The sequence below is a fragment of the Varroa destructor genome, unplaced genomic scaffold, assembly GCF_002443255.2.
Source record: "Varroa destructor unplaced genomic scaffold, Vdes_3.0 BEIS01000007.1, whole genome shotgun sequence".
In the NCBI taxonomy this organism is placed as follows: domain Eukaryota; kingdom Metazoa; phylum Arthropoda; class Arachnida; order Mesostigmata; family Varroidae; genus Varroa; species Varroa destructor.
In genome coordinates this window covers 35290063-35314352 of record NW_019211460.1, presented here as the reverse complement: position 1 = coordinate 35314352, position 24290 = coordinate 35290063, and the positions used below count along the sequence as shown (strand labels likewise).

At 39.9% G+C, this 24290-nt stretch overlaps 1 protein-coding gene across 2 annotated transcripts in view; it reads right to left on the bottom strand.

Moving 5' to 3' along the window:
- Window positions 1-801: 801 nt before the first annotated feature.
- The window catches only part of LOC147754642 (uncharacterized), a 38182-nt gene continuing 14693 nt past the window's right edge, over window positions 802-24290 (bottom strand). The window contains exons 2-5 of one of the 2 annotated variants that reach the window (XM_086975255.1): window positions 19264-19344; window positions 18719-18819; window positions 10220-10297; window positions 802-5194 (exon numbers count right to left, since the gene is read on the bottom strand). In XM_086975255.1, the coding sequence (XP_086831381.1) occupies window positions 10220-10297; window positions 18719-18819; window positions 19264-19344 (260 nt within the window). In that variant the 3' untranslated portion in view covers window positions 802-5194. The remainder of the gene's footprint in view (window positions 5195-10219; window positions 10298-18718; window positions 18820-19263; window positions 19345-24290) is intronic. The other variant, XM_086975256.1, reaches the window with a different exon arrangement.

The window sequence follows — 24290 nt, the reverse complement described above, 5'->3', positions numbered from 1 at the left end:
CTGTGAAATATTCAATATTGGCAGGACTCACGCCATTGCATCAGAACTTCATGCTAAACCCTGCATATATCCGATTTATTTTCATGTAATCTAGGTTTAGTTTAATGTTACCCTTTAACATCCCTGACTCAGTAGAATTAAACTTCTGGTGAAGTCCAACGCGTTCTATCACTTAGGTTGTTTGAAGTGGAACAAATACGCAGCAAACAGCAGGAGATAGGTCTAGATAAAACAGTCCATTCGAATCATTCGACCTGGCTGAGACTTGTAGAGTTAGAGCTCTGAGAACTTTCGATTTGGTGAAATATTACTTGCTGGTCGCCTCTACCCAAACGCTCGTGGTCTGAGTCCTGGACTTCACGTGAATGTGGTAACCAAGGCGGGAACTTGCACGCTTCGATCCCATCGATGTAGAATTAATGCTTTATTGAATTTTGTCTTTTCAACTTACCGTCAACAAATCCCTTTAGACAGTTTCTTAGGTATGGTTCGTGCTGCTTGGTAAACGGATACGCCAAAAGACAAAGCTAGAAAGGCAGGGTACCCGTTTTACTCAGTTCTCTAGTCTTCTGCTATTAAATGCCGTTATTTGTTCCGTAGCTGTTCATATAAATGCCCATTTAGCAAGTCTGTGGCTCAACTTAGTAAGAAATGATTGTTTTTTTCTAAAAAGAAAAGTCGCGCGTGTATCGTACTTTCTGTTATTCAGCCCCTTTAAAAATGTTTCGTACTTTTAGCTATTAATTTAGTTAGCAAAAGAAAATAAAAAACAAGCTGCAAAAATTGCCTCATTGGGTCGAGATGACGATTTATTATGCCATATACGATGTCTCTAAAAGCCTTAAAACGGGACTGGCATTAAACAGCAAACGCATCGTTCCTTCTAGCCCTACAACTGTACGAAAGCGAAAAGAACTTGTAAACCCACGACTTTTGCTTATTTTTATCTGTATATTCTCGTACTGTTACCTGGTAAGTTATATTGCAGCCTGCTTCTTCACTGAAGAGTGGTTAACGGCTGTTTACAGAAAATCCCTGAAGCTTTTTTGACAACCCACCTTGTTTTAATAATTATGTACAACTAAAACCGTTGCGAAATATAAGCCGTAATTACTTCTATTATTTTTATCATTATCATTGCTTTTGTTGTAGGCCCAAGATATCAGTTTAGGCATATATTCTAATGGCTTATGTCGTTTTTAGTGTATTTGTGTCTGTCGTAGCCATTGCTATCTTTCATTGAGGAAAATAGTCACCGCATCGTATCGCTGGTCGCTCAATAGAGTCGGACAATAAGAAATTCAATGCATCAGGATACACAACACAAAGTTAAGTTTAAAGTTAAGCTCCCATTTGGGTTACACATTTTAAAATTGGGTTAAAATCAAGCTGATGGGCAGAAAATGGCCGTACATTCTACCCTACGCATATAAAACATACCACAAGAGGCAACCTAACCAGTTTTTATAAACGACTCTTTATCGAAATAGGTTGAGGTCCTTTCAGTGCCAAGGCATATTGTGTTCAACGCAACTTTCTCGGTAAGACCCAATTGCCCTAGTTTTTGTTCTTACACATCGATTGACAATCACCATATGTATCTAGGATGTGAATAGTACATGAGTGCCGTTTTTACGCGCGTATATAGGACCGCCCTTGCGTACATTTGTCCATCTTCAAACGCTGCTAGGACTGTATATAAATATATGCAGATATTAGCTATATATGAATTGTCGTTAGTGGGCAAAGTATGGTCTTATCATTAAGCGATTGCATGATAATCTCCGAACTTTGCTGCTTCTGCCCCTCATTTACCTCTGCTGCTGCTGCTGCTGCTAGCCCATGAGTCGCCGTTCCTCTCCCAAAATTGGGTCATTCAAATCCTCTCAGCAAATGCATCTAGCCAATCTTACCGTTGGCGATACTGTGGTCTACATTACGTGTTTAAACTTCCATGGATTACAGTTGCCTCTCCTTTCTCTATATGATACAATGTTTCACTAATTATAAGCAGTGTGGCTCCAGAAAGCGCAGCTGCTTACCGAAATCTCAAGGGGACCATCGGGATAATCAGTCAGCGCCTCATTGCTATATCGTGTACGCGCACGAATAAGTTCATCCGAAGCTGGATTAGTGTTTAATAGAGGACAGTATTCATTTGACTTCGACTACAATTTACTTGTCTTTGATGTACCATATCTAAGGACATTGTATTTTAAGTTATTTTCAAGGACAGCGTGGAAACAAAGGACTTCGTTGACCTTCACTTTCAGTGGAAGATGTCAAAAATATTAGAAAATAAAAAATATTTTTGGGACAAATATACATTTTCTACATAATGCTGATCAGAAGATCTGTCTGATCTCATAGAGAAGTCATCTTTTTAAAGCTTGTTTCTGAGTGCTGCCTACTTTTCAGCCTGAGTGACAAAATAGACTGAGCATGAGCACATGAAGCTTCCGCCGATCAAGATGCAACTCCGGTCTAAGTGAATATCGTTTTCTGTCCATCTGTAGTACGTAAAAAGCAATTCTTCTAAGAATGCCTATATTGATTTTTTTAATTTTAGGTAAGTGCCTATCATTATTGATATTGTTTTATATAACGCAGTTTTAACTGAGCGGAAGAAAAAAGTCGACTGATTAACTTGAATAAACAACGGTGTTAACTTATCAACTATTTTTATAATAGCATTTTAGCCGGGAACGAACAAGTAGGTTCGTTCCCTATGTTCACGGAGTCCCAATGGCGACAGTGCACGAGGCAGTATTATTATTACCATTGTTATCTTACACTAAATACGCACACGCGTGCGCGAAGGTGTAGTTAACAGGTTAAGCCTTAGCGTCGTCTGGCTGAATTACGTAAGAAAGCCTGCAGCATACGATGCGCATCCGAAAGCACGTAAAACCACTTGATCCATTCGTCCATTATTATACGTTTTCAATTTTAACGATATGTTCAATCGCGCATTGTGTAGGAGGTGAGCTAGCGATGCTCGTGTCAAGTATACATGGTAGTTACTTTAAATTTCATGGAAACTGCTAGAAATTACCAGCGATTCTAGTATCAGTGTTACGCGATATAGTTGAGGAAACGGGATTACTACGTTTACTAAGAACCACATGTTTGTTATCGCCATTATCACTCTGGGTGTCGAAGCGAACTACCTGGTTCCTGTACTGCGAGAAACTCTTCGTTAAGGAAGTTTCCATGAATCGACGTTCTCCCTTAACTAGAAACCTGATTTTTTTCCAACTGTTTCGTCATAAAAAAGGTTCCTTTGCACCAGGTGATTGAGTTTGGCGTGATATGATCGTGAAAATGCACATCAGTCTTGAAATGCCCTTTCTTATATTTCATGTCTCTTGTTTGTTATTTCTAAGACCATTCATTTACATTCGGTATTCGTTGTGTTATGTCATGTACCGTTTGTCTGTTCCATTTCCGACCGTCTTTCTGTACTCGGCTTAACTTATATCAGAAAATATGTTTTGGTAAAGTCAGGCGCGTTCAGGAGCCTGCGCTCGCTCATTCGGCCTTCTTACGTTCATCGCTGCACTTTGTTGGTTTGTTGATTGTTACCAGTCCCCGTAACAACCTAGTGCTATTAATCTCACGTTAACACACAACGTTAATAGCACGTTAGGAGCATAAATAGACTTCGTTTCGTACCAAATGCCATCCGTCTGATTTGATGCCTACCGGTGACATCGGATCGAAAGCTTGGAACATGGAAATTATTACTAGCCAGATATGTCTGGTCTACAATAGTCTCCTTACAAGAAACTGTAAGCAGAGAATGCGGTTATCAAATCCCCGACTACTGAAAACCTGCTATTACCCTAGTCGAGTAATAACGAACCCATACAATGTGTATACGCAAAAGTTGATCGCGCGTGGGCTTGTAAGAGCGAATCCAGTTGAGCCTTGTTCCGACTACTCTTTGGTCCCTTTGAATTCTTCGAGAGATTAAAGGAATGGTATCGACCGGTAGAAATCTATCACAGTTAGCATGTTATATGCTGCTGAATGAGTGATAGGGACAACAGTAGCAGTGAGATCGTATCAGTCATAGGCAGCAACGGGATCGGCATTGCCAGCGCCGCATCACACGCACAAATTTTATCGTCGCCGTTTCGTTGCGTGACTCACCCCTCACAGACAGAGGGGAGACAGTTACAACGGGTAACAATTATCATTATTATACAAAACGCGAGCTGAAAGTACGGCCCCAACTGACGGGGTTAGATGACGTTGAAAATCATTATGATGGAGACGTACCTCTCTAGTCACAGAGGATGGGGTAGGATGTATTAGTTACCCTTACCATTAGCCACAATTAGCGGCACCACTGGCAGAAGTAATTGCAACTTTCAGACCACCCGCTTAGCGTATAACGTAACCGTTTAGAATTTTCGTCCCAGCCCCCTATTTGTTGAGCTGCGGCTCGGTTTTGCCTCGGCGGTTTCTGTACCTTTTTCCTTTTTGTAACTAAGGGCCGTTTTTCGTAGCCCAGTAACTATGGATACTGCTAATCTAAATCGGTTTGAGACCCAATTCAGTCGGCCGGTTGAAGAGTCCCCAGTAGGGCTCATTAAAGTGTAGCTTGCGACCGAACCAATACAGCTTTTACGCTTCGACATTTGCGATGCGTCCTAGAAAATTGAAGATCGAAAAGCTCCTTTCGATATTCGCAGATCTTATATTTGCATTTAACGTCGTTTACCGTTCAGTCATAGCTCGATTATTTAAAGTGAGCGAAAATTGAGAGAAAATCTCAGGAAATATGTTAATTTTTAATTAATAATGCACTTTATGCATGATACCGACGACAGCATACAGGATGAATGTACACAACTGAACCAAATGGGGGAACACGATGTTTCTGTGTTAAGGACATCACTCAACTGCAGGATTTCCGATGAATGGTGATGCCACAGATTCGTCCAAGTTCGTTTAAATACGTTTTCTTCATTTATCTAAGTAAAACAATTCGATTGGCCCATTTAAAGGTAATACAATTACTATCTGCTTTACATACAAGCATATCAAAAAGTTTATATAGGATGGCCAACATATGCCCGCTTGATTGCTGCACCGGTTCGCGCCTAAAATAAACGATGAGGCGTTAAGCGGACATTTCCCTGGAACAAGATTTTAGCGCTTTTTTCTCGTGCGATCCACTTACCACCTGAAATGGATAAAGAAGAATAAAAACATGTAGATTTAGAAAAACTGAATTAGGGTCTTCCTGAAATCGCTTCTACATTGAGAAAAAAAACATGTTTCTAAGGAAGACATTGTCTTATTTTCTAACATAAAGCACGTTTTAGTTCGTCAAATGATCGATATATACATAGCAAAAACTAATTGAGAAAACGGCAAAACGAGCAGAAGTAACGTGTATACCAAACGATACAATTCATTAGATCAGCGTCTGTAGTCAATTAATGACAGCCGGGCAAAACGTTTCCTTAAGGATTTTGTTTAGTCAGGCAACGCAGTAAAGGTTTTGTTCATGAATAAGTTCTCATGATGATTTACCAAAGGACCAGAAATCAACGAGAGCTAAGCGTAATTTTACGTAGACTGTACATTGTCCTAGTCTGCATATTTTCAATAGCACAGGAAAGCTAGAGTCTGCCATAGTTGTTTCTTTTAAGCAAATACTAGCACGTGACTGGGGTGTTTCAATAAAACATCGACTTCGACATCGCCCATACATCTCGTGTGTACGAATTGTGATGCATAGATGAAGAATCAGAAGTAACTTTTCGGAACTTCGACCGAATGGATGCGAGTGTTGTTTTATGTACTGAGTTGACCCAAAGCGTGGTATACTATAAGTCTACTTTTTAACTGGAGTAATAATTTATTTTATTGACGTTTATTGCTTTGTTCGTATTGAGATATCAGCTTGTTAATAGATTGCCGACGTATTTTCACCTAGGCTTAATTTTCCCAGTTTGTAACCAATGTTGGCAGGGCTTAGTAACGTCAATGGAAGTAAAAATAGTTAAAAAGAAAAAAGATCATTCTCTACTAATGTTAGCTATCAGTAACTCCTGCTTCCTCCTTAAAATAATGAAAACACACGGCTCATTTAGTACGCTAAGATAATAGGTCTGTCCTGTGCTTGATAGTCTTTATATCGACACGCATGTAGTAAGCTACAGATGCACCTATTTTTTCTTTGTGCAGTTCGGTTAAAGGTGGCGGAACTGTATATTTTTCCATTTCTAGATCCGCAGTGCCCTTTTGCATGGCTCTTGTCAAACCATTTCAAAACCGAAACGTGAAATATCAACTCGGTTAAAGTACGTGTGTGTCTGCACATTGGCATACGTAAGCCTTACGTCGGCCCCCACAAGTTCCGTAACCAATAATTCCTTTCCATGGCCATATCAGCAGGCACTTGAGACTCGAACATGCTATGCTATATGCCTGAATCATTGGAGTTCCCTCAACAGTACCCCGAGTCTCTTTCTCCAATGTGGCAATTAGATGCAGATGTAACTGCCGGTCTTCCTCCTACGAACAATTGCCTTTTGGCATTAACCCATAACTTGTTTCATCAACATGACGCGCTATGATCTGCTAATGAAGTCGGAGATAATACAATACACGTTTCGCCTTAGAATGCTCAGGATTTTTTCGACACCAAGTTAACTCAATCAAATATTATCAATTTAACCAATCGTGCAGTGCTAAAACGAGATATCCATAAACGATTTTTGGCTCACGACTGTGGCGTTATTCGACGTTACATCGGGAGTCTACTGGCAGACGATCTACTATGCAAAACAGACCCCTTGTATTTCAGCGATTGCAAACCAACTGGATTTCAGCGGGTCCACACTTCGCGCTGATATCTCGTACTACGTACCGCCGGGGAGTGTGTCGCCTCATCGAATGCGAATGCTGCCCGCTTTTTTAATGATTCCTTGTGTTTCCGTACGTGATGGAATATGCTGTGGAACGGGAGGAAGAACAGACGTCGAAGAAGGAGCCCAACACTGATTTGCAGACAGCTTCGTCAAAACAAAAGTGCATAGCGTAGAGTTGCAGAAATTTCTCATCGCCGCTGCTAGAGAGCTGAGGGAAAAGCTTTTACTGTTGTCAAGAATCGAAAAACGTACACTGTAAGGTGGAAGAACGATTTGATTATTTACGAACTCCAAAAAAAAAAAGCCTTCTTTTGTATAACATCCTCTAGAGCAGATACAACGTATCAAGATTACCCTTCGCCGCTTATTCAAAAATGGTTAGTAGACCTATCAAGAAAACCAGGTTGAACGCGAGCCCGTGTTCATTAGGTAAGTCAAGTCAAAGACTGGATCGTTGAAAGCTGGATAAAATTTCAAATTCTCAACAAAACGCTCATTACGCCTTCAGATCTGTTCAAACATTCATCGGAGGTTATTATGTAGTTGACAATCTTTGGTTAAAGCACTAGGATGACACATTTCCAACAAGGAATACTGGGGTGGGTGAAATACGCTAAGGATATCGAAAATCACTCTAGGTGCAGGAACGGTTCTTTGGCACGCCTTGCCAAAGAGCTCGGAGTGCCTCTAGGCTACTCGCTCTCTGTGGCTTGCTAACTGGGCAGATCTCAATCCCATAAAACATGTAAAAATCACAGGTTTTTGGAAGGACAGTAAACAAATGTTCTAGATGCTTGTGAATAAAATCATTATCGAGTAGCAGCAGCTGAAGCAATGGAAAACTGCATCAGAGGCACATCTCAAAGTATGGCGGCAGTCACCGTTGCAGGAAGCGGTACTTATACTCGCGATTATATTAGACTGTTTGTTAAAAGTCTGAAAATGTTGGCAGGTTCCTTTATTGACATATAGCGTATTAGTACAGCGCAAAATAACGTTATTTTCATGTATGAAAAATTTTTAAAAGAAAATATTTCACTTTAGTGCTGCGTAGGGGGTTTCGAAAGTTGAAACTATTCCACTGAGTTTACTTGACTCTACCTAATTGAGCACCGACTGTATATATATATATGTATATATATAGATACTCCCGCCGGTGCGGCTACCAAAGGACCGTTAGTGAACAGCGATGTTTCGAACTGAATGGGGTTTCAAAGAAAGCAAGCGCTTTCATTGACCCTTTGAAGGTACCCGATTTCCAAGAAAAAGCTGTAGCTAATGTAAGCACCTTAGGAGGGTAGACTTGTCTAACTGCTGCTGGTTGGCGACTGCAGCTCCAGACAGACGATACATTCGCATTTAGCCATCGTCCAAGCGAGCATTGCGTGACGAGACTAGATTTTGAAAGAGAGAGAAAGAAGAGTCATCAATTGTACACGTAATCTCTCCATTTCCCACTGGAAGCTTTAACAGTTTTGTTACCAGCCTGCATTTATCGCACTATTCTGGTTTATTATGATATTAATAGATTTCAGTTATGTAATGTCTATCCCAATATAGTTTTCCGGTTGCAGGAACGGTACCTTTATGGGTATCCAGTTGCAATATTCCCTTTCTCAGTTGTAAAATATCTGGTTGCGGTAATATCTCCTTGACCCACTCAGCTCCTTATTTTGTGTCAGGAACCCGTGCAATTATTCCATTACCTTGGAGTGGAATCTGTTGGAATAATCGGGTTTTCATATCTTTACTTTGTCACTACAGTGATTCCCGCTTCCCTGTTTCCATGTTCTTGTGATCTTTATACTTTGCTGCACTGGATTTCAAGCTAAGATCGCCGATTTATTCTTAAATGGTAAAAACAGAAAAAAACTATCCTTTTTTTTTTACCAAATCAGCTTTTGTCCTCATTTCATACAGCTTAAAAAGTAATCAATTTTATGATATAAACTTTTCCTCTTTCCTAGAAAATTGTCCAACAGCTGGCCAAAAAAAGATCAGATTCCCCAAATTAATATGACGTTCACCTTTGATCTAATTTTAACGGACCACAAAAACTGGTCGAAAAATACATTCCACAGAGGTGAATACAAACACAAACAAATATATAAATAAACCAGACAGATTAGTTCAGGCATCATGTTCGTAATATACTTTTGAGCAGGGGGTATGGCAAGCACCGGCAGGATACGGACCCTCAATGAGGGCTTTTTCCTTTGACACGTTTCCAAGATTGTCCCTAAGTGAAAACAGGCATCTCAACATTTTTGTGTGTGTGTGTGTGTTTCAGTACAAATTCATCTAACATAACCACGATTCACCTCAGTCACAGCTTTTACTTGGGACCTAAACCGCTCACTAGCCATTTTCAAAACAATCCTCTTATCCGCAATCAACTTTTTAATAGTAGCTGTGCAGTTCAAATACGTATTCAGATACACAAAAAAAAAAAAAAGAATCAAACGCAATTGAATCTTGGGCCGATTGCGGGCCAAAAACTTTAAAAGGCAAAGACGACAAACACCCTGGAAGGCGTTGAAGTATTGAACTATTTGAGCTTTTTTGGTCGACTCTGTCGATAGTCAATATCTTACTCCTCGAAACGACCGCTAATTTCTGTGTCAGAAATCCAAGCCTACCAAAAGTAGTTTGTTGAGCTTCGTTCATTCGGTATTAATTTTTATAAATAATTTAAGCTTAACTGTAGCCTGCTGTAAATCTTTCGGTCTGCCTTATAGAGATCATCGAAACTAAAAGGTCCCCTGTATGGTTCAGATTGAAAAAGCTTGAAAATACATCAAGGAGGCTCAAGAAGTAATTTTTTGTTTAAAAAACAAATAGTCTTTTCTGAGAGCAGAGTGTCTGTTATCAATGGTGAATAGGATAGATTTTAACAGGGAATCCCTTTTACACTTTTTACGCCTTTTTGCACCTTTCGGATATTTGGGCCGTTTAGAGACCCTGCATTTTCAGGATCTTTGGTTTGATATTAATCCAAACTTTATTCGATTGATATTTTACAATGCATTTATATTATATGTTTGAGTTATATTGACGCAAAATAATAATTAAAAAGTTATCTGCAGATTAACGAAGAGGATTTTCTTGGAAATTATTAGTAAGTGGTTTAGGCCCGACTTGAAGTTGTATTGAGTAAACATGACCGTCCGGAACGATAACTCAAGCATTTGTTTTAGAAATGGGTCATAATGCAAAAATCATAGATTTGGTTGCTCGATACATATATATAGTTTGTGCATATCTGAGGTGCAACATGAGCTCTCAAAGAGCGGATATCAGAAACGAGGTTTACTTAATATATGCCTTACCTAAGGACGAAAATAGTGACCCATAGCTCGTTTTTCGCCGCTTCTTTGTTGGCCGAACCTTCCGAAATACATGTCCAACTGGAATGAAAAAAGGTGACAGTTATTCGAAATATATCTATAGATACATGTATATATAATAGCATATATATGATAGTAGGACTATCACTGAGTGAGGCAGATACAGCATAACCAATATGAACGCTGTGTTATTGCGTAACTCTCAGTCAGAGGCAATGTCTTAAAATTAGAATGAATATCATATAATAGAAGATTAAGTATTGCCTAACAAACTCTTAATTGAATGTAAAGAGTGCAGGTGGTGATGTCTGAATGTAATAATACAGCGTTCAAGCTATATCGTATACTTGTATCCACCGGTCGAAAAGGTACTAAAGCATAATGTTTTACAGTTCATGCTGTTAGACTAAATATGAGCTATTATGATCCTATTACTGTGAAACTTCTTGGGCTTCCGGACGAAACAAGTAATGTTTGCATCTATTATTAGGAGAGTTCTGCAGATGCCGAAACAAATGGTACTCTGATGGTACAAGATCGCAGCTACATAACGGGTGGATTGAAATTGCTCGTACAAGTTACCTCAATTTCGACCGGGTAACTAAAGATGTATGTGGGCTGGCACGATGGAAGGCAAAACACTTCTTGTCCTTCAGCCTTATACGAGCCTTATTACCAGTTTTCAGTTAGTTTTCGAACGTAAGGATCCCAGTCCTTCTACTAATCCCTTTATAGTCCCACGCAGTACATTGAGTCACTTTTCCCGGCGCCACTCCAGGTATTACTTTTGTGCTACCTTTGATAATAATCCTTTTTTCGTATTTGATCAATTTCATCATCGATCATCAATTTCATTGCGTTTCTATAAAGTTTTACAGATGCAAATATGATCGAGCAAGTTCTTCTTTGTCAATTCCTATGACACCTGAACGTTTGCAATCAGCTAAATAATATTGCAGTATATAGCAGATTTTATGGAAGCAGATTTCCTTCAGGCCCTCTATGATAGGTGTGAACAAAAGTACTATAAAGAACTTTAGCACATCTTACAAATCTCTGATTTTAAATGACACCAACGCCAACCCAATCCATTAGCATAAATATTGGACCTTAAAGCCATTGAACTGGAAAGGCCGTCAATGCTTCCTCTACCATTCAATACCTAGTGAGTGGCCTATAGGTGCACATGTCCAGACTGATCACAAAAGCATTAGCTTCTGAACAAATACAACTTCTCAGTCGCCATGTTGCTTTATCAGGCAGGATGCAAAGGCTACATGGCTCGCACTAGCCTTATACTAGGATAAGGACTTAGATTATTAAAAAAATTTACATTACGAATATTCTATACGTTATGTAAACTTTCTTATATAATAAAGAACGACATAGAAAAATAAAAAAAGAAAGTCAATGTCGGACCAGACAATGACAAGTTCCACAGCCACTGTTCATAGCGCTTTCAATATACGAGATAGACGGATTGGACAGTGGTATATCTATGTGCTTTCGTACCACTGTCCTACTTGGCTTACAGCACGATAGTGAGCTTAGGGCTCGCTTGACGTTCAGAAAGAGTCACTCGAAGTAAGTTAGAAATTGACATTAAGAACCCGTTCAAAAATAGAAAGTTATCTAGACATTCGGGTGGCTTGATTTGCCTAGGTCAACCTGAACATTTAAGAGGCTGCGTAGCTGGGTGTTATTCGCATTTCAAAAAGAAGCCCGGGCCCGAAAAACAAACGGGTTAACGTACAGCACTTCTGTGTTGTCTAAAAAGAAATTACCTCGAATACAGAGAGAAAAAGCGGTTTGTATAAACTAATGTACAGAGCATTACGTTGCAATGTGGAAAACAGTACATTGACTATACGGTAAACCTCGTGAAAAAGCTAGTAACACCACCTAGAGAATTAAAGTCCGCACTGGAAGACAAGAGTACAAGACTGTTTTGAGACAATTGTGAGTTCTACAAAGGCTGTAAGCCTTTATTAGATATGATGTAAAAAAAAAAACAGCGGATAGTGAGCCTCTTCCATCTGTTCCGTCCTGCATCGAGGGTGAGTTTACGTTCGAGTTCGCTAAAAGCGAACGTGGAAGACAGACTCATATGTTGATCCCTACCATCAGACATGGCATGGCTTGAAAAACAAGCGCATAAATACGCGTACCATATATTCATTCATGTATGCAGTTATTGTTTAACTCGATGCGGTTGAATTTGAGCATTTCTAATGCTTTTTTTTAATGTAATACATTTTAATTTAGTGTAAGTAAAGCTTGAAATCAAATTTTATTGTAACGGATAGTTTTGATAACGGTCGTTCTCTGAAAGACCCGTTTTATCAGTAGAGTAAAAGGAGCTATTGTTTGTCTCACACGATGACTAACCATCAGGTTAGAATCATTTTTCCTCTTATAGTTATTCTATTATTTCGCAAAAAAGCAGGTTTGCTAGCGAGTCTAGATTCAAGCTATTGTTAGACGGCTTCAGTGCCTCGAATATATTGCATAACTAAAAGATCCTCAACGTATCACTTAGGTGATATTTTTAAACGAGTAACGTTATTCTATAGGGCTTTTCAGTCACCATATTCTTGTTCCCCAGCTAACGTTGCAAGCATGCTTGTCTTTGAGCCGAAACGACGCTATCCGGGCGTCTTCTATTCATGAATTATGGCAACTCCCACTTCATTGTTTAGGCCGAGATATACTAGGGTTTTTTGTCCGCACACAGATGCTTATTTCGGCTCAAGATGCTGGGCATAACTCTTTCACTAAGAATCGATAAATTACACATAGTGACGCTATGCGTACAAAATCTGGCATTTTTAAAGCGGTGTCTGTAGATCTCCTTGATACCTCAGGACCCGTAAGCGTAAACTCCATCCTGTATGATGGCATTCCGAGCAAATAAGTTTGATAGATGTGAGTTCTCCGTCTAACCTCATGAATCTAAAAAGGTCTACAATAATATGTTGGAAATAGCTTACTATAGGCAGTAAATGTAGCTACCGTTTATGTCAAACTCCCTATCTGACAAATCTCTCAAAAGTATCTGCCCATTAAGATAGTTATAAAGGTTCAACGAACAGTCTCTGATTATTCCAATTGATCTCATTCATTTTAACAATTATTCTGCTTATCTTGTTTTTTTTGACGTTTGGACTAGATTATCGCTAGCTTTAATCTTAATCTAACTAGAATATCACAAAAATTCGATATGAGACTATATAATAGACTTACATCTGCTGCCCGATATACCTACAGTACCCGTTGTATTATTATACTATAGTACATAGCTACTAGTTTGGACGCAGTTAGGGTACACAAGCCCTAGTTACGAGCTAGCATGACCAACGACCTAGTCACTCACAATATGTACTATAAACTTGCAATGCATGAGTAACAAAACGCTCCCAGCAGCAAATGCTTCCACCGCTGGCTTCCGGCACGAAATGAAGTATGCCTGCGACCGGACTCGAACCCAGCCCACCATGTTTCCCTAGGATTAGCAGACGGATACGTTACCCACGAAGCTATCACAAAAACAACGAAGTTGCAGAATACAACTAGCTTTTATACTGCCCTTGTGCGCTCTTGCTGTAGAAAGTCCAGTGCGAAATAATGAATAATAATATGATTTTAAGAACAAAAAACAACGCTGCTGAGAATGAAAGTGCCTGCGAAAGTTCTAAGTTTGTAGTAGCCTCAGTACGGGCGAAGCATCAAAGCCCAAGGTTAAATTCTTTAACCCTAGTACAGTTTGTGCCGTTTTGTGCATTGATATCCATAAATTTCCCAAGTACTGACTCTGAGTAGTAAAGTGGCTGCCGTATTCCGTGAACGAAACACATAGGGCCCGTGTGCTGTCAGTGCAGACGCAAAGCTGAAAAAATGACCTTCCTTAGTTCTTGTTCGAAAGACTTTTTTTTTTTTATACAGGCTTGAATAATCTTTGAATAATAAGACTTAGCCTCATCTGAATTTAGCTGCTGGAATCGCATGTTGCTCTGCGATATTACTCCAACAGTGTCGGAGAAAATTAGTTTTAGGACACTTCTTAGTTACGCATGTTCCTTAAATTCAAGGTAGAACAGGGAAGAAGTAGAGCAGAACAGCTTCTCAAGAAATGTTGTTTAGATGCACCTTAATGTTCATTCGAAGCTCATCACATATACTCTAAACCACGAGTGCACTTTCCTATGAGTTTACGACTAGGACGCGCTGGGCTGACCAGAATCGCTGAAAGATTGCCTCTGCTGTAGTAGCTAACGCAGTGATCACTACGTAACAATTACATAAACATGCAAGCACAAAAACATCGTCTTGTGGCTGTGTGGGCCCGCAGCTTACCTTAAGCACACATCGTATGCCCTATCTAGTGTTAACAATCATAATATTAATTAAAATTTGTCACACAATTAACCGAATCCATAATTTCTTATTTAGTCCTTCATATACTGTTAAGTCAAAAATCCAACATCTGATTTCATTCCGTAGGTATCAGTGCTCTTGTACCTTAGTGGACTATGCGTGTGGACGCCGTATACCATCCGAATTAGTGAACCAATCAACTGATCGGCGGACCGACACACAAATGGTATCAGACAAATGCAGAGCTGATATGTATCAAAATTAAATAGCATTAACCGCCAAGCTTCTCGCAAATGTAAGCAGTATGTGCGAGCATGGTCAAATAATATATCAGGCGTGGTGGAGTAATAAGGTTGGGAAGAAAGTGTTTCCGTGAATGGATAGTGGGGTATTCTGAATGAACGTATGTTCTTCCTAAGACTCTCCTTCTCACTATTCCGTTTAGAAAAAGATTACACCTACAACAACAACAAATGCACTTATACCTTGTACTCGTCCTGCTCAGGCGTCTACGGATTCATTCGTTCGTGACCCTCGAAGCAACAAGGTAAAGGTGTGCTCGAAAGCACATTCACATAAAATTTGCTGTCCATTATGCTAATTTACATTTGCTCTGAGGGATTCATGTAATCGTCAATTACGTCGCTGATTAATAATAGAGCTACATGTTTGTCTGTCCGTCCATCTGTCTTGACGCAGCAAGGATCTTCCCGCGCCGCTCCTAGCGCATAGTTAGACTAGAATGTAGGTATTCGTTAGCTGCCTCTGCAGAAGCTACCGTTACTACGAGGGGTAGTGCTGAGTCTGCCTCTAGCCCTAAGCTTGGGGTTACCTTATGTTCAGTCTAAGTAACTCTCTGTTCCCGAGTAGGACGTTTCTTGCATAGCTGCTACTCTTCTATCTCAAACATTTTGCCCTCCACTACTGCTTCTGCCTATGGAGCAGCAACAATATGAACAGACGGTCAAACGGATAAATGCAGAGTCGTATACCATCAATGGTACAGTATACTCTTGTTGCAGTTTCTACGTGCACCTCGCAATATGCTTATGCGGGTCTATTCGTTCATATAATTCTATTCAATCATGCCTGTCGTCGATTATATGTCATTCGCGAGGCCTGAATCGCCGGCATCTATCGCTCTTAGTTCAACTGTCTACGCTAGCGTACCGTCCCACACTATATGTGTGTCAAATGCGGTGAAAGAGAGCTGCGAAAAATGGCCCGTCACCAGTAAATTGGTCAAGCCAAAACAGTCAAGCTTGTGTTTCATTGGGTGGCGTCGACAAGTCATCTTAGCGAAACGCTGAGATTCTCGGTAGGAAGACGACATTTTATTGCATCGGACATCGTACTACTGATTACGGCCTACTGTGAAATTGTGAATTTCGTTGGAGGTAAAAAATCAATTCCAAAGTAGAGTTACTAGCAAGAAGCTTGCTCAGCAGTTTCTTTGGTTACTTTTGCTACCGCCGAAAGTGGGTATGGGTTGCAAAAAGTGTGTCACGTAAATACTTACAACGGCGTCACATACGTGTCGGAACACCTGAGCGGAGCAGAGCGTGGACGGCAACGAGTACTGGACTGAGATAGTGATCTCTAGATGAAAAACGAAAGCGAACGCTGTGCAAAAACGGTGACGACCATATAGTGATAAGAACATTGAATCTAGAGCGTAGAACGCTGACACTTAGGGCATTGAAAAAAGCACTATTTGGGCGAAAGTGGCAGATATTTCGTGCGATTCGGTGGCTTGTCGAGAAAAATAAACATCAACAGATCATCCCTTGCTGTGCGTCTGCTTACCATGGCCTTTTAGTGGTGTGATTTGTCGCCGAAGAATGCGTTGATGCCTTCCGTGGCTGACTCGTGTAGTTCAAGAAACCGATAGGACAGCGAACTGATGACTGACCTAACCGCATATATATATATATATGCTATGTAAAGGGAGGTGAAGTTAATTTTGTATACAACTGAATTGATGTCATCATTTGGCGTGACAACCGTTATAACGTGACGCTTCCATAAATTTTAGTTTTTCATCTAATTTAAATACATAAAGAGACAGGCGGTCGTGTTTGCAATGATGGCCAGGTATATGTAGCTTCTTTAACAACGGGACGAGAAGGACATACAGACGGGGTGGCGGTGGGCCGACCAAAAGAGCCTGTACACGGCTGGCCTGCGTGGGTAGCAAGCAGCGCAAGCTGTCTGCTCATTCTCATAAGCCTTCAGGTAGGGAGGCTCCTCGTCATATTAATAATGTAATAGTAGTTAGAGATAATGCGGAAGAAATGCAGAGGTGATAACAATGGTAGAGGGTGTGCAGGGCTTATTCTGAAAGAACGCGGGACACAGTGCCCATAGGAACAGTTGTTATTATTCTTCTGTTGATGATAGCTACAAACGAAGCCACTCGGGAGGCTTTGCAAACATCTGAATGTGAGTGTCATTGCGTTCAATGGCCTACCTTACCAAATAAAAGTTAAACAATAAATTAGAGGAGCATTGTAAAGGAATGAAGATAAATAAATCAAGATTTAAATTACTCGTTTTGTGATGTTTAACCTATACTCGTCACTGACACGACGGATACAGAACTGATAGCGCTTAAAATGTCAGCAATAAGAGATGGTAATTAACTTTTTAGTTATACTAATTAACGATATTGAGAACTATGGCGTTCGGGTATGGTCATGGTTTACTCGTATGGAAGAGATTCCTTAGTTTTTGTACGAGATGACGAATTTTACTGTGAATTTTTGGAGGAGCTAAAGTCTTTCTGCTTTTGCAGCATACAAGACAAAGGTACTTCGGTAGACGTCAAGAAATTTAGAAAATCTGGCTATTTCGCATTTCAGTATTTACGACGGCATAGGTCAGGCGCACTTTAAATAACAAGGTCTTAAGAAGGGTCGAATTAGGGCCCCTGACATAACGTGGCTCGCGTGCTACGGCAACATGAGTTCGCCGAAACAAGTCGCAACACAGTTTACAAACAACAATTCCGGCTCCGGTTTAAATACACTATCATAATGATACTGATGCCATTCGGCTGCCGTACAACTAACTAGAATCCAGTTAGCTATGCTAGACTAAGTGGCAACTTTATAAAACTAATGCTCCAAGTGAAGTATTTTCTAGTTAAAAGAAAGAGAAAAAAAAAAAGCTATTTCTTTATGCTGTGATCAACATGACACGTAGCTAGTGAAGATCCACCATTGTCAAAAACGTGTTATACCGCGCGCGCCGTCGGCTTACACACTCGAGTTCAAAACTACCAATAACAACAAATAAAGTGAAGCTAAAATTTCTTTGAAGATGTCATAACGAAAACGATCCCATGAATAAACACTACACGGTTATCAAGGAGTAGTCAACGTTAGCCAAATTGAATGAAATATGTCATCTTCAGTATGTTGACATCAGTCACTATCTTGATTACTTACGTTCCTAATAGAGCTAGGGTAGCCTTGCATCTAAGCACTTCGTCACTGCAATATATATAACCTCTTGCCGGATTGATCGTGCAATGACTGTTCCTTTAACCTATATAGAGGCCTGTATCAGATATTTCTCCTTCTATTAAGGACTAATTTAAGGCTGATATAAGGCTGGGTCAGTCTACAAGCCTTAGTAGCAATAAATCAACTTTTTACACAGACATAGAGCACAAATGCCGCAAGTAGCCTCAGCTAACTAACTTCACTTGTAGCGGTCGTGATTTACTAACTCATAAAAGACCACAATTGCGAAATACGGGTGTGGGAAAATATCAGCTACCTAACTCTTCATCGCCCAGCCCATATTTTTCGTAATAATGAAGGATCCCGTTTCATTTTATCTCATCGAATTAATCTTATTAGTGCGTTCGACTTGAAGATATTTCTGAAAAATATCTAAAAGAGCCCAGATAAGATAGAGCACAAAGTGCTTATATCCCTCTGCCACTTGTCTAAATGGTCTCCGGAATGGACTACTGACCAGCGAAATGAGGTAACAAATTGTTAATTAAAATTTTGCTAAACTGCCTGGCATTTTTTTTTTTGTCTAGAAGTTCGCTGTAATGCAGAGCGTAAACTCCAACCCTCAATATTTCTCATTTACCCGAAATTTGATGCAGGTTAATTGAGCGTAACAGCTTCGTTCACTACTGTCGAATATTTGGCGTAAGTTCTTCGAAAACTTCCTAGAACCGTCGTCGAACGCTGTAACAAACAATCACTGTGTAATGGTACCATTATGTGAGGGTAAACGCCATGTTTGTTGCCATAGTTATTAAAGCTAGCCAACGAACATGCTTTAACAACATAGGATCTCGGTGTCTCTCTCTAATGAAAGTTTTCTTTAAATCTAAAATATCAGTAAAAGCATAATCAGTAATATGTGCTCTCCGTTTTCTTCAGTCACGTTCTTCTTAATCATCTAACACAAAACGAATCCTTCTGTGAGCGATTCAGCACGGTCGCTGGATGATTTTAAACGATTAAAGACGGGCGAGTTTCGAGTCGGAAGGACGCATCCGTTATATCAGATATACATGTGTGTACACGGCTACGTGAAAACATGCTGCAGTAAAGCCGTATGGTCTCTTATATATTATAAATGTGTGCGTGAAGAGTACGGGATACGAAAGAAGGTCGACCACTTACTTTTACTTGCCCAGTATTTTAAATTCTTCACCTCTGGTTCCTCTTCCAGATTATCCTCGTTGTCTGATCCTTTATTGAGTCCTGAAATGATACAATAGACAATAGTATGTTATGCAAACTTTTCTTTAGCATCGGTACTCCTGAGATGAGCAATGGCGACCGTTAGAATGGAACTAAACGTTCAGATATACGGCAGAAATACGTAGTAAAATTTCGGCCGATTCACTCAATAGCGATTTTCAAGGACGTAAAAAAATTTAACAGTCAACTGAAACCGCTTAAACGAATACTATACATATGCGTACAGCTTCAAAAACTTATCAGCCGATCAACATTGATAAATGGATTTTCTATTGAGAATACACTAGTTCGATAATGTATATAACACTAAAATGCAAATTTGTATACTTTTCCAAAAGAAGCAGTCGTGCGGATTTATTCTGAAAGAGTAAAAATCGGTTCCATAAAGAAGCAACAGAGAAAATTCTTCAAAGATCATTGTTAAAAAGATTCAACACTGAACGAGAGTCACCACAGTTTAACGTAGCTGACCAATAGACCAGATCAGCGTAACTGTAGGCAAAATAGGCCTTTGCCAGTTTTAAGCTTGCTTCTGAGAAACAGAACTTTATTATGGATTGATCTATAAAAGTTGGTGATCATCCATATTTTCACAGCTCTGCAACATGATGATTCTTTCTCAGAAGAAATTTCTGAGAGGTCAGTCACGGTCATCTTCTCTCCGTACGCGCATATAAGAAGCCGCACAATATCATGTTAGGAAGTACAACTGGTTGCCCCTAAAATTCCTACTCTGTACAGTACCGCTGTGCAAGGGCCCATTATTGAAATCTCGTTCTTTCCTAATAGCTTTAGCTGTTCTACCATTATAAAGAATACTCCTATTTGTATCTAGCTTATGCCACAATTTAAGCGTTTGATTGATATTCGTTTGTAGTTATGTTGATTTTTCTATTATAGGTCCTGCTGCAAGCGTTGCATTTCACGAAACGCACGACTTTCGCTTTAATCGAAAACTTGATTAATATAAAAGCGCTTATTAAACTGCGTGTTGGTCCTTCCAATTAGCACATGTTCTACAACGGTGTCCTTGTTGGCTAGCCTGTGGGTTTCCATGCGCAAATAGTTCCTAAATAGGCAAGCTACTTTGTTCGCTAGGTATTCGGTCGACATTATCAGTGATCACACAAATGACACGCGGTTGTCGTACAGGCGTACCCGTCAGGGGTATTGTTTGTTTTGAAAATTCACTTGCTGTCATTATGTAGGGTTACTGGCTGCGAGGGCATCGTGGGCCTTGTAGGAGTTCCCACAGTGAAATCATGTATACAGCAAATCCACCGCTCCGACCAATCTTTGAGGAATTTAAAATTTCTCAATTGTTTACCTTGGTCTCTTGGATTCTATTCGTCGAAGCTTAGAAATATATCACGTTAGAGATAATGAACGATATAGAAAATGATGGATAATAATTTATATATTAAAGATAAACGTTTGCTTCCGCCAAGCTTATAGTTAGACATAAGTATTATTGAGGCATTTCATTAGTACTGAATAGCAGGTCATCTTCTTTTCCCGATGTTTCTAAAGTAAAAACATTTAGAAAAAGGTAGGCTGTATCAGTTGCACGAGCTATTTACCATGTAGATCATATGCAAACAGTACTGCGCGGGATATACGATCGTCGGACTCTGTTGACGGGCAAAATTCACGCATGCCCTATTCGAATAGAAGGCAACAATACGTCTACAACAAAACATGTATACCTCTGATATTTACCCCCTGGGGATAAGAAAATGCTCAAGTTTCTTTGATATATATATCTTTCAAAGCATCTATTCGTACTTTTCGCATAAATACGCATTTCCCACATAGAGTGACACTCAACATTTGCTACGGTTCGTTCACGATTCCACGCCAAAAAATCCAAATCTCTCCCCACAATCTGTAACTGGGTATGAATATAGACGCTAAGCGTAAACGCACATAAGCGAAGATATTCTCCCATTAGAAAAAAATTCTGTGCATATCAGCCGAGTAAGGAAGGAATTGTTGAAATAAAATTACGATTATTATGTTTCGCTTTTCGGTAAGATTCCCTTAACGTTTTCGAATCTGGTATGCTTTTATTGTCTAACATGCAACGAACACCTGAACGATAGTTCCAACAACGGCTTTATTTTGGCGCTAGATGGTTAGTTGACAGTGTTGTAGCCATGTCAGATTTTAGCCTTCAGTAACGCAGAGTATGTATCGGCTATTAAACTGCTTTCCGTCGGCGATGTCTGTAGACGATGAAAGCACGAGGTGAAGATATATCTGCTTTGGACGCGTTTGAAACCTTTCCATATCATGTTTGTGGGATTCACCAACGTTAACCTTCCTTGTTCAAAGGACCTCGCCGATTTTTCTATTTGCTATCGCAAAGCTGCTCTTCTGCCACAGAAACGATAAACCGGTTCTGCGCATCTTTGAACGTTCCCACCAATTGATGAATCCATATACGAAATCAATTCCATTGCGGGACCTTGGCAACGCGAACTCAACGGCGTTTACAATGTGCTAATTCAGTTCCAATGTGATTCCCATGACAGATTTTTTCCAAATGTCCCATATACCTGTAGCCGTACGTGCGATGCAACAAGTTCCTCCTTTGCCCAAAGGACCATTTAACTGAACTACGCTGTATGCTTCTTGTACCGCCGCGGCTTTTGCCTGCACCTTTTTTACCATTGTTTCCACTGCGCAGACCTGAAGCTAGTAGTTTTTTCATAGGAGGAAAGCGTACAAATGGACTATATTGTTGGCGCTCAAACAGTGTTAAACAGGATCCTTTTCGTGTTGGCAAACTTGTTCGGGAAATACGTTGAATGAAATATCTAACCGGTCGGGTACAAAAGAGCACGAACAAGATAGCATTCGACAGTCGAAAACAGCACAATTGAAGGAATACATGTCTGCTATGAAAAGTTCTACGATGAATACTTCAGCATTGCTTTGGTGGTCAGTGTCCTCAGAAGCATCAGCCGATTCGAGAGCATATGTACGCCAACACAGCTTGTCTGTCTTTCAAAGGTTTCATGAAGGTGCATTTCGTGTCTTTGCTTGACCCCGTTAGCTCTAGTCGGATTATATTTGATCTACACATAATATATGTATATAGTAACCGATAAAAAATCGTTGGAAAAATGGCTTATGTAAAGCGCATCAATATAGCGAAATTCGTTTCACACCTATCTGTTAGACGTCATGCTTTCTTCGAGAGGTACGCTGCTAGCTCGAATGGTACATACTTTCCCAGACGTTTCATGGCCTCTCCTTATTCTAGCAATGATTGTTAGAACGGTTGCATTGCTATCGTCGAATCGCAATTGTTCAGCCCCAAGTATTGTGAGGATATCTTAAACGATTACTGATGATCACTGAAATTACCTAAAGGTCTACTTTTGTAGAACTTTTGCGATCTTGTATTTAAATTACTGTACATATATGGCTAGATACGAGCGCACCCTGGATCGATCTATTCGAGCTAAGGACAGCTAGTATGTAATGCTTTCAGGTATATTAAAATGAACGTCGCCGCCGATATTAAAAACTTTCTGCCTAAAACCGATGGTCTACGTTGATGCCAGCTTCCATGAGGCTTCAGAAAAATCCGCGAAATATTTCTATGAAACAAGCTTGGAGATGCTTGATAGAGCCTAGATATAGCAAATTCAAAAAATCATCAAAGTGGTTAGAAAGGTCATTGTTGACATGCCTGATTTTTTTATATGAAAACAAACAGTCACTTTGAGGAATAAAGGATTCGTCCAAGTAAGCTCCACCGATTTGTCTTTTCGAGCCTTTTAGCCATTCTTGGGCGTTTAAAGTTGACGCATGTTTAGGGACTTTTGCCCACTGTCAAGCTGAAATTTCATGCCGTCGAAAGCCACCTTTTAAACTTTATACCTACTTTGCGAATCGACAAAAGAACATTTTGGCTAAACCTTAAGTTTAGGGTGTAATTGTGGTAGACGGTGGTGTGTTGAATAAGCATGACCATCAGCAATGACATTTCTATCACACCCGAAACACTTCATTGCAATATCTGTTTTATGCAGACATAAATCCTAAAACAGCTCAAAAGGGAAGGTCCAGGTTAGATTTGTTTGTATCTTCAACAGGCCGTTCGTCTGCACGGCCTACGTTTATCTGATATCCTTGTTAAGAGAAGAAAACTAGTTTTCCCTAATATGATAATACAGATCTATAGGTTACTTAAAATCCACGGTATTGCACGACGGCATTGCGACTGAGTATCCGACTGGTAAAGGGAATGCACCAGAACAGGAAAGACAAGATAAAAATATAGTGAAAAGGCGCTACGACCCATCAGAGTACACAAATGATCTTAAGATTTTGATGTTTCTCAGCTGCTGAAAATCTAAGGTATGAGTCATCTGTTCTCTTAGGCTAGCAAAATTGAGAGACTTAATCACTATGTTATGCGCTTGAGCCTTCTGAAATATGACATAGCAGGCTGTCTTCAATTCTTAAGCAAAAAGTTGAAAAATTAGCGACAGAAACGCTTGTTCATTATCCACAAGGAATCACAGAGTTATAAACGAATTTAAATTCCGAATTAATGTCCTTGACCCTTAAATTTTATATCCAGCGAAACAACTGTTATGCCGCCAAATTGTTGTGACAAAGCGCGGAGTTCATTCGATTGTGCTGGGAACCGCGCTGATACCGTGGTTGCCTTTTGTGCGGAACGTTAGACCATAAAGCTTTCAGCAGTACGAATGACCCACGAGCAAATTTGCGCCGGGCTGATTGGCTAAGCATATTCGGGAACAAGGACGTATGGTTGTTGCTGGCGCCTAAATTTGAATTCGTTGTAAATTACTGTATATACGACCCAATTATTACAACTTAAAAAAGGGCAACTCGTCCACTGTCACTACTGAAAAGAGCCTTTTAATATTACAGATAATTATTTGAAAATTAATATATTCTTACCT